At 40.2% G+C, this 11,424-nt stretch overlaps 2 protein-coding genes across 3 annotated transcripts in view; both read left to right on the forward strand.

Moving 5' to 3' along the window:
• The window catches only part of ptprjb.1 (protein tyrosine phosphatase receptor type Jb, tandem duplicate 1), a 34,539-nt gene extending 31,437 nt beyond the window's left edge, over positions 1–3,102 (forward strand). Inside the window, exons 24-26 of one of the 2 annotated variants that reach the window (XM_056599052.1) lie at positions 304–464; positions 1,300–1,435; positions 1,528–3,102. In XM_056599052.1, the coding sequence (XP_056455027.1) occupies positions 304–464; positions 1,300–1,435; positions 1,528–1,683 (453 nt within the window). In that variant the 3' untranslated portion in view covers positions 1,684–3,102. The remainder of the gene's footprint in view (positions 1–303; positions 465–1,299; positions 1,436–1,527) is intronic. The other variant, XM_056599050.1, reaches the window with a different exon arrangement.
• An 830-nt stretch (positions 3,103–3,932) lies between these two features.
• osbpl5 (oxysterol binding protein-like 5) overlaps positions 3,933–11,424 on the forward strand; it is a 41,929-nt gene continuing 34,437 nt past the window's right edge. Inside the window, exon 1 of the mRNA XM_056599053.1 lies at positions 3,933–4,252. The gene's annotated coding sequence lies outside the window, so the exon portion shown is untranslated. The remainder of the gene's footprint in view (positions 4,253–11,424) is intronic.

Genomic DNA, 11,424 nt, shown 5'->3' on the forward strand with positions numbered 1-11,424 from the left:
AACCTATCTCAACGGGTGGGGAATACTAATTCATAATTCGCTCAAACAACGTACTTGCTAATCTGACCCGTGTTGTGACTAAATTCATGAAAACAATAACTGTATACGTTTGTATGTATCTAGGCTGTCTCTGTATATATGTGTTTCTGACTCTGCATGTGTCTCTGCATGCATCTGTATTTGTCTTTGTGTGTGTGTGTGTGTGTGTGTGTGTGTGTGTGTGTGTGTGTGTGTGTGTGTGTGTGTGTGTGTGTGTGTGTGTGTGTGTGTGTGTGTGTGTGTGTGGTTGTGTTACCCTGGCAGGTTAAAACGGCTGAGACTCGCTCTGTGCGGCACTTCCACTTCACGGCCTGGCCGGATCACGGCGTTCCAGAGAGCACTGAACTGCTCATCAACTTCAGACACCTGGTCAGAGAGCACATGGACCAGTACTCTGCAAACTCCCCCACTGTCGTGCACTGCAGGTACTGTCACACAAACACATACAGCCTTACCACCATGGTCACGTCCGATCTCATCTGAGCAGGGTCGGGCCTAGTTAGTACTTGGATGGGAGACCGCCTGGGAATACCAGGTGCTGTAAGTGGTGTCGGGTGGTGGCCAGTAGGTGGCACTCTTCCCTCTGGCCCCTTCACTCATCAATCCCGACGCCCCAGTGCAGTGACGGGGACACTGTGCTGTGGAAGGCGCCAATGCCCCTGTGTCGTGACGGGGACACTGTGCTGTGGAAGGCGCCGTCCTTCGGAGGAGACGTAAAACCGAGGTCCTGACTCACTGAGGTCATAAAAGATCCCAGGGCACTTAACGCAAAGAGTAGGGGTTTCCCCGGTGTCCTGGCCCAACCAGGCTCATTCAATCTGGCCCCCTAGTCTTCCTCCTGTATAATTGGCTGACTCATTAATTCCCTCACTCTCCACCTCAAGCTGGTGTGTGGTGAGCGTTCTGGCGCAGATTGGCTGCCGTGCGTCACCCCAGTGGGTGCTACACACTGGTGGTGGTTAGTGAGGTAAAGCGTCTTTGAGTGTCTAGAAAAGCGCTATATAAATTCAATCCATTATTATTATTATTATTATTATACACAAAAGTGCGGTAATCCTAATTAATAGCAGGGTTCCCGCGGCGATTTGTTGTGTGTCGCACCGCTCTGACATTGGGAAGCTCCGTGAGCAGAGAGTATGGAACAACGCTCTGCTCAATCAACCGCATCGCTATGGCAAAATGACAACTATAAATGCCAGGAATGCGTTACCAAAAAGTATCCTCAAGACTGTCACTTTGACTTTCTGTCTGTTCTCCCAGTGCCGGTGTTGGTCGCACGGGCACCTTCATCGCCATCGACAGGCTGATCTTCCAGATTGAGAGGGAGAGTATCGTTGATGTGTACGGCACCATCCATGACTTGCGAATGCACAGAACGCTAATGGTACAAACAGAGGTAGGTCGCTGCAAACCAAGACACATTTTACTCAATGTCTCCTTTAATAGAAACGTTATTGTTGACTGATTCAGTGTTCATTGATGCCACAGGATCAGTATGTATTCTTGAACCAGTGTGCATTGGACATCATCAGATCCAGAACTGGAACAAATGTGGACCTGATCTACCAAAACACTGATGCTATGTGCCTTTATGAAAATATAGAACCAAGGAAATTTTTACCAAATAAATACCACAATGCATAGATCTTGGAAGCGGTTCTCACTCTTCTGCACTCTTCTAAGATAGACATTTTAATTTATTTTTATATGCAGCTTTTTTTATAATTGTTTTAATGTAATTTGTCTGTTGTCGATGAAAACACTGTACATGTTGATTTTATTATGATGATATGATATGGTTATCTTTTTATTTCGGATAGGTCTTTTATGCTTTTTATATATTTTTTATCTTTATGTTTCGTCTAGTAATAGTTTGTGGAAGATGTATCGGTTTGTTTGTTTTATTTTCATGTTTTATAGCTTAGATTTAGACCTTGAATGTGAATATTACTGATATTACCACAATGATAATAACCAGGAACGTTGGCTTGCTATAGAAAGTCACATTCACTCTTTTTTGCACTTTCTACCCTCCTACAACCAATAGGTGGCACACTTTTATCATTTTTAGTAGAAAACGTAATCTCCCTTGAAAATGATAACGTATTTGTGTATTTTAATGTTATTTGCTGAGCTTGCACTGGATGCATTTCTGCTACTGTACAACCTTTTTTATATATGACGTGTCAATATTTTGTAATGAAAGTGTTGAAAGAGATCATTTATGAAAATATTAACTACTCTACTATACCTTGAAGGATTATAGCTGGGCTAAATTTGTGTGCACTCAAAAATATGTGACTTTTTCTCCCCCTCACAAGGATAGCGAACCCATAGAAATAGACTAATGTGTATAATAGGTGCCTTATTTTCCACGCCGATTAAGATATTGTGAGGAAGAGGGAGGACGCTGACTAAATGAAACAACATGGCATCAAAGGTTAAGCGTCTAAATGTCATTTAAAATGCTTGTGAGTGGAAGAGAAAGCCCAGGTCACTTTTGGTTGATTTATTGGAAATGTAGTTACAATATTTTGACACCGCCCTTGTCTTTATGGTTGGTCTTCAAACACAACTCAGGTACTGAAGCAATGCAGCCATACAGAGTCTACGTATGTCAAGCCTACTGTATTTGGGACCAAGGGGTCCTTTCCGCATTATGTTAGTCCCCTTTGCTCTGTACTGTACATACATTCGTAAGAGAATAATGACGTAATGTCACTTCCTGCTGCATATCTTATCTACTGTATCCATTCGTGCGAATGCTGCAGGAATGAAACCCCCAGGAGGATCCCAAACTTCTATTTTCAGCTCCTAAAGAACAGGGTTTTCCATGAAGCGGTCCGGCTGTGAGCGTCAGCCATTGCTTATCTTCTAAACTGTCCTGTTTTAAGGCCTATTTGTGTGTTGTTGTACAATGTTGGATAATGTGCTAGTTATGTTTTGGAAGATCCGTTGAGCAATGGAAAACCAAAGTTGAGTTATTTACTATTTCAATCTACTGAATTATGTTTAGGGACAATTTAACCCGTAATAAAGCAATCATTCTTGTGATGCATCACCATTTGTCTAAGAAAAATTTATTCCATATGCTATTGCACGCACTGCACACTTTCTATATAATTTTTACCAACGCTTATTATATCTTTTATTTTATGTGAAATAGATTATGGATGGTTTAACAGTAATTGCAAAAAACATGCAAATCATTGTGATGGAAAAACTAATTTATAACTCACACCAAATGGCTGCGTGTGTCTTAAACCCCATGACCCAGGTAACAAAACCATGATCTAAAAAGTGTATAATTTCCATCAAGAAAATGGGGGATCGAAGACAGGAATACAACTGTGTCAGAAATAGATGGCTTTCTGCAGGAGCCATGTGGAACACCTCTGCATTATTCAACCAGTCTGACTGTTATGGACAGATAAGTGCACCCTCAAAGAATAAATAAATAATAGAAGTCATTTCTGAATCTTAGACCTAACAGTTGAGAAGAAGACATGCTGCAGTTTTAAAAAGGCCTAATTTGCCAGGAACAGACAGACAGATGCTGCTTCAAATATATTTTTTTGCAGTAATAATGAATTCTGCTGGCCTGCCAGTCACAATGATGCATTAATATAATAGCTTTGAACGTATATTCCACATTGCACATAAAAAAATATTATATAGCTTCAAACACTGATAAAACAGAGGGTGGTTAATCAAATGACCAGGCAACAATATTCACATAATTGATTACTTTGTTGTGTGTATTGGCATACAGGCCAATAATGTGTCTACATTATTATTTGTTGACGGCGTCAGAGGAGTGATGTCAGTTGAAACTGAAGATCATTGAATGTATGGGAAGGGCGGGCCCTATGATTTATAGGGCTTTTAGAAGAATTGCGAGCCCCATTAAGTAGGAATTAAAAGAGTAGATGGTGATTATGTAGTAAACCCCAAACAGTTGTGACAAACTGTTGACACTGGAGGCGCCAAAACCTCTAGGAACCCATTCCAACTTGACTGCTCCTCCGTCCAGACGTCTGCATCACACCGTACGTTGACTGGTCGACTCCTCTGCCGACTGGCTGCCAGTCGAGCTATCCAGTATCCAGAGAGCCACGGCAACGAAGCTGTCGTAGAGAGTAGCGGATTCTGGATTGCTACGTGGAAAATAGGTCTTAAACAGCTTCATGTGCACGACCGATCACGACAAAAAGTAAGTCTGTGTTATGTTATTGATATGATTGTTAATCGGCGACATCGGGAAAACAGAATAGCTATTTTATGTGAATATTACCGTTAGTTGCTTTTGTGCTAAAACTACGTGCTAGCTTACGTCGGTTAGCAACGTCTAAATAGCATTATGTAATTTCTTCTTTTGTGAGGTCTAGCCCATTGCTGAATTTGACAAATAAACAACATACAGACATCTCTATTTTCAGCCCAGTGTTTATGAAAAGATAATTGATCTACCTTACTCGTTATGTGGTCACTGGGGTCGCTAGTACCTGACAAGCTAAAGTCTTCCACGATAGCAAGTTAGTAGGCTGAGAGAGGATGCTGAATTGTAGCGTTATCCCGGTCCACTGCAACGCAATTTCCCGTCTCATACTTCGATGAGCTAAGTACGCCAGTGAACAGTATTTGGAGCAAGAATAATTATAACATGAAAATGAATAACAATAAAAGAAAGGAAAATATTTTTGGGGTTTTAACGATATATTTGACGGGGCAATATCCTAAACTTGCAACTAAAACGGATATCCTCTATTGAAAGTCCCTCCCGCTCAGTCGCCGATTTAGATGAAGGTCCCGCCCTCTTTCTCGCCAGTAACGCTAGTTTGGAGCATCCCCTTCCAGGCGTTCCTTCGTGAGATGAGAACGCCTTGGAACGACGTTAGCAAGTTAGCGGAACGGATGCCCAATGCGGTGTTTCATTGCCTGTCACTTGTTAGCATATTAACGAATTTCAACATAAAGGTTCCATGGCACAGGAAAGTACGGATCGTGTCTGGTAAAGCTTGGTATACCTCTTTAGCAATCTTGGAATGCTAGGTAGGATGGATGAGACTTGCCACAAACGTATTACAGTATGGGTTTACAAACAGTTACCACGTAATAATCCGTACTAAACTCTGAAAAAACATTGGTTATGCGATTTGAATGCAGTTTATTGTATTGTCATAGCAGTTATGTGTTGATGACACTTGAACTCTAATGTGGTGGGTGGTTGTAATAAATATTCAACCACTATAACCTGCATAATCACGCAGTATAGGCCAAGTTATATGTGCAACAGCTGTATCCTAATTCTGGGTGTAACCTCTTATGAACAACCAGCAGTGGTTGATGAAAAGCACGCTTACTTGTACTTCTTTTAACGTACATTACTTAGCTACTGTTGAAAACCTATTTGTTTAATGAACAATCCCAATCCCTTGTAGGTATCTTCATGAGGCGATTCATTAGTCGAAATGTACTCGTCAGGTTGGACCAACTTCATTATGAAATGGTGTACTTATATATAACCATGAATGATGATACAATCTTGTTTGTTTTTGGAAATGATTGCATTCAAAGTTATGTTTATAGACCTATTTACCATCTTTCATATGGACTATTGTAATGTTCTCTGATAAATGCATTCATGTCTTAAGGTTATTGTTATAAGACGGTTTAGTATTGACCCAGTGCCTGCTGTGGCACTCTAATCCAATACAAAGCTTTGGCCTTTAAGTTGCACATATCTGACCATGCCATTTAATAGCATTGGCCCTTAAGCCTATCAAGTAGACTTGTGGCTTTTCATGGAAGGAATAAGTGTCTTAGTGAATGTGGAAAGTCCAAGATTATAGAGGACTATAATTTACTTTACCAGCAAGTGACCAACAGGTGTCTTCTGTTTAGCAGTCTGAATGCAGAATCTGATACCAAAAGCATGTCTGATGATTTCTAATGCAGAATACGTGATTATTATATGACAAGCATTATGATCAAGGTCACGTTGAACATGAATGTCAAGATCTGGAATTATGGAGTTTGTATTGGTGAATCTCTTCTGCGAGGCCACAGGTATTTCTAATAAACGCATGCATATCAGAAAGTGATGCCCTGCAAAAACCTTCCATATAAACTCGTCTATAAGAATTAGTGTTTAAGGGCTCGTCCTCCTGACACAGTAGTACAAATGTGTAAAATCAATTTCCCTTATCCTCCTTGAACCAGCTTTATGACTGGTTATGTGTTTCCTGAAATGACAGTATAGTAGCAGCACGGCAGTAGGACGGACTGTGATCTTCACTAAGGGAGTGTCTCCCTCCAGGGCTTTGATATATGGCTAGGTGCTGCCGCGGCTATGCTCCTGTGCTCCTCTGCTACTGGGTAGGATGCTGTCTTTGTCTCTTTCTCTCTCTGACCTCAGACAACACACTCCTACTGGCACAGAGTGCAGTGCTCAGGGATGAGAGACAAAATATAGGTTTTGGAGATGCCCAATGGTATTAATATAATTGTATTATATTTTCCTTCTCTGAGTTAATGCGACTGGTATGGTTAATAAGTCAAAGGAATACAGAGTACCTGAATCAGATTGGTCCTTATATCCACGTCATTTATGTTTTAGGCTTTTTTGATATTTGTATTGTCATTTTTAAAATGCTATATTATGTAGGACTGTCGTCAACCAAAGAAAACATGGTCTGCTGTAATTCTACCAACCCTACGACCAATCTATTGGTCGATAGGAGAAAAAAAAAAGCAAATTAAAAACCTGCATGTTTTGTCTGGATTTACTGAATCGATCCACTCATGGACCGAGTCAGGTTCGGTACCGTTGAAGCTGGTGTGACCCGCTTCAGCGTGAAGCGGGTCACACCAGATGAGCCATGGAGCGCAGAGCAGAGGCCGGGAGGTGCTGTGTGGGGTTGATCCCAGGTTTGGCTCTGTGGTTATTATAATGGGTCCCAATAGATGAGGCTGTGATACGTGCCAAGGTGCCACGGACATGGTCATACTCCAAACCTATGAGGCGTTAAACGTGAAAGAATGGAAACACACTTTTTTGGACACAATTCGGACACGCGTGTAGAAAATGTAAAGTTTGTAGGCGAGTTAATGTTCAGTCGGTAGACTAGCAGGCATCCTTTACTTTGGCGAGTTCAAAGTGTGAAAACTCAGGGTTTTTGACCACCTTTCTTATAAGGGTTATAGTCTATTAAACCATGTCAGCATTTTTTATGAAGTTGTTTGAGAATTTGGTCGAACTAGTGCAAATTGACCAACCGACCAGAACCTTCTGTTATTGTACCCAGGCTTCCCCCAGATGAAATGCAGCCTGTTTGTGATGTACGTCGGTATGTAGGCCTGTTAGTAAGTTAGCTTGTCTTTCTCTCTGACCTCTCACCTCTGACCCCTGTCACGTTTCTCTGAGCCAGGTGTCCATAGCCATTGTGTATTTATAGAACCCCTCTGGGGTGGTAGACCCACAGTGTTTTGCTGCAACAGTTCGAAGAAAACCTTTTACACTTTTGCCTATGCAATAGATATCCCACTCTCACTTTCACTTCAAACCTAACAAAGGGACTGCCACTTGTGTAGGTGGGACCAATTTCACCCATGGCCTTTTTGTTTTGAGTGTTTAGTATGAAACACAGTACCGGTACATATCATCGAATGTATCATATTTGAGTTTTATCTCTGAAACCTGAATGCGCTGCTAATGCTATTTAGACAAAGAGGCTTTGAGATTGCCTTGTAAAAATCTGTTAATTCGGTCGAGGCAAAATGGTGAAGAACATTAATGTATTTCATTGTATACTGTATTAAACAGGCTTTATGAAAAACCCTTGAGCTCTGGTAGACTGATTCTCTATTGCTTCACCATTCGATTTTATCCCCACAAGGCCATCATTGAAACCAGTGTATTGTAGGGTTTCAAATTGTTGGATGTAACAGTGTATCATTAGACTATTATTAGGCCCTGCCTGATAATTATGGTGCCGCGACAAACATCGATTTAATCAAGGCTAAGTAGTTACTAAGCACTTCCCTTGTCATGTTTTCTTCATTTCTTAAAAAGGCTGTGTAGTGGTGTTGGTGGAGGTTGTGTTAAAGTCTGAGCCCGAATATTCAAATATCCTGATTTTTTTTCGGTAGGAAGGAATCCGAATTTCAATTTCAACACTGTCTTTACGAATAAATGTAAATACAAAAATATTGTTTTTTTTAACTTCATGTTCAGTGACTGTGGGAAGAAGGCTAGGTGACATTTCGTCAGAATATCCCAGTGATTAAATCTTATATTTAAGGACACTTAACGTCAGAGAACACGTCAATGCTTTAGTTGAGGTAATGGCAGCCATCATCAGAATGGAAGAATATGGGATGACTGCATTAATAATTGTTCATTTTTGGATATTCAAACATTCAAATATTCCGGTAGTGCTTTGACCACTGCCGTCTACTGTGTGGTGTTAATGTTTGTGGAAGGGTGTGGTCCCCTTTGACAGCTAGCTCACATCAAAACCTCAGGTTGCAGTGTGGTGACAGTTTCTACATCACACATTCACAGGGACATGGCACCTGACTACTGTCTGTGCAAACAGAAATATAACGTATAGAACTTCGTCGTTATTTGTTGATGTATTCTGATAACACTATTCATTAGTATTAGTATCACTGTTTGCAGTTTATATTCTCTCCTGTGGTTGCTTATTTTCTGTCTCTCGTGTGTGTGTGTGTGATGTGTTTAAGCGGCCTTGTGACCGGTGCTCTGGTCATGTGGTAACGCACTCTTATGACAGCAATGTTGTCAGTCAGGACTTCTTTGGTGGTACAAGAGGTACTTTCTCACAATGAGCAGCAGGTTTAAAGGATTCAAGCTGGCACCTTCAGTTTGGAGTTTGCATTTTCCCCCTTGGGTTGCTAGAAGAAATTAAATGTTGAGGAAATTGCTGAAGAAGAGAATTTGATGCTTTGCTTGACTTCCAATTGTACATTTTTAATTAATTATAATGCATGTGTCACCTGCTAAATTTCTCAAACTTATTTAATTATACATTTTAAGAGGTTAATGATACGTATATTTACAGTATCGGTCACTGATTCAGCAAAATAATTTCAAGGACAATGAAACGGGCTACGTTAGGGAAGCATGTAATTACAACAATTAATACATGGTCCAAATCTCAATGTGTACTCTTTATTTTGTACTTTTTTTTTTTTTTTTTTTTTCCCAACATTTTTTACCTGCTTTTTACTGTTTCAGAGCTAGTTGGAGCCATTCCTATCCTGTTTGGTTGCGTTATAGTTAGACAATATTTGGGCTCAATAATTTGACCATTATGTAAAAATATGGACCAAATGGTGGCTCTGTAGAGAGAAGTGCTGCTGCCTCGCTTTGAGACCTGTCTCTTATACACCGTTAGACAGAATAGAACAAACCTGTTCGTCCATCTCGCCGAGTATTACCCTGTGCAACATACTGAGAGTCAGAATCTGCATGTTTCAATGTCTGTTACAATCAAATTTGCAATCTTGGCAGTTGAAGGATAGTTAGTTATATGGCCTTTATATTGTTAACAGATTATTGGACTTCAATCGTAATAATTATTGTGTGTAGACCCAAAAAAGTTTGAGGTCCGATAGATTTTGGCCATATCCATCAGCCATAGCCATAACACAAATGGGTTGGTTTGCTGATTGGGAAGTTTATCTCCAGAATCCTTTTTGTGGGCGTATTTCCAAACCCTGATGACTCTCAGATGTACTTTGACAGGCAGACGATAATTCAAGCAAACCAGTTTTCCAGTTTATGTTTATTTCATAAATTCCAAACAGTCAACAGGTTAGTGTTACGAAAATTCTGCATTTTACAAATTCCGGTAAATTCCCAAATTCTCCTGAATTTAAAGGGCACAATGGCATAGGTCTGCTAGCTTTTTCTTAGCACGGTAGCTAGCATGCATTATTATGCTGGAACATGGCCCATTAGTAGGCTAGCCTATCGACACAGGTGTACAGGTACATCAAAGGTATGCTTTATATTATGCAATACCATGCCTGCTCCCAATGTCTTCTTCTTGGTTTGTAAGCTGGATAATGGGCTCAGATTGCATCCACGTGTCATTGGAAAATACACTCTCTAGGCATTGTAGATGTTACCCAAAACAAAAATAACCGTTTTTTTAAATTAACATCTTATGTTATTTGTTGTTTGCTCACATTTAGTCACAGGCTTTAGTGCAGCTTCTCTGTTGGTTGATGGCCTTGGAACGAAACCAGATGTTCCGTTTTTCCTCAGCATTGGCTTGTCAAATATTTTCTTTCTTATCCAATTCTACCTTTGTCAAATAAATGTGACGTGAAGGAGAATGTTACCTTTGAGTAAATACCTACAGCATAGGTACACTTCTCATCAGTGATTCTGAGTGTAGTCCGCTCAAAGTCAAAAATGCAGCGACATCTGCTTTATGACGTGAAGATGATGAAACAAACTTAACATGTGGCGACTTTATAACTAGTATTTCATAAATTGCTGCTAGTAGTACCTGACCAAGCTGAACAAGCCTATTTCTTTTTTTACAAATCATGTTCAAGGGTTGGGGTTAGAAAAATAGCCCAAACCCCACTGCCTATTGCATAAACCTCCTTTCAAATGTCTATTGCTGGCAACCAACTTGAACGATGCTACGTGCTACCCCCCTCTGGGAGCTGCTAAAGTGATTCCATCAAGCCAAGGGTTTTTAAAGATCGTCGATGGGGATGTGGAACATGGAGGTGGAGGAGATGGCTGATGAGATACTTGACTTTAAAGGCCTGTGTTCCTTCAGAAGTCAAAGGAGTACCGTAATCAGGGCAATGTCGGTCGCCTCGGCTCTGTCTGCGTTGAGCTGTTTTAGTATCTGGTTATTTGTGGCTTGGATAAGTTCTCTCATTTTGCCTAGGTTGATTCAGCTGTGGACCTCAATCTTCCTCATTAATTAGTAGGGATGCATCGAAAATGAAAATTCTAGGCCGAAACCGAATATACTGAAACAGTTGGCTGAAAGCCGAAACCGAATACTGAATGTGGCTTTTGCTGTTTTTCATACATTTTGCTTAATTTCCCTTATAAACTTTTTTGTCTTGCTTTTCAATAAAAAAAATCAATTACAAATCCGCAATTTAGATTTATTTAATACTGAACATTTTCTAACATTCCAGCAGACCTTATAGCAAGAATATAAGAAAAATATAACTTGAAATAAATGAGTAAAACAAAATATTTTTATTTGGCCTTCTTTGAGCCTTTGAGCCTTAAACTGACTGCTGAAAGAAATTCACGTGCATATATTCTGTATGCCCACAACAAAAAAGTGCATTAACAACTGCTTGAAAAAAAAAAAAAAA

Source organism: Gadus chalcogrammus, chromosome 9, assembly GCF_026213295.1.
Source record: "Gadus chalcogrammus isolate NIFS_2021 chromosome 9, NIFS_Gcha_1.0, whole genome shotgun sequence".
Taxonomy (NCBI): domain Eukaryota; kingdom Metazoa; phylum Chordata; class Actinopteri; order Gadiformes; family Gadidae; genus Gadus; species Gadus chalcogrammus.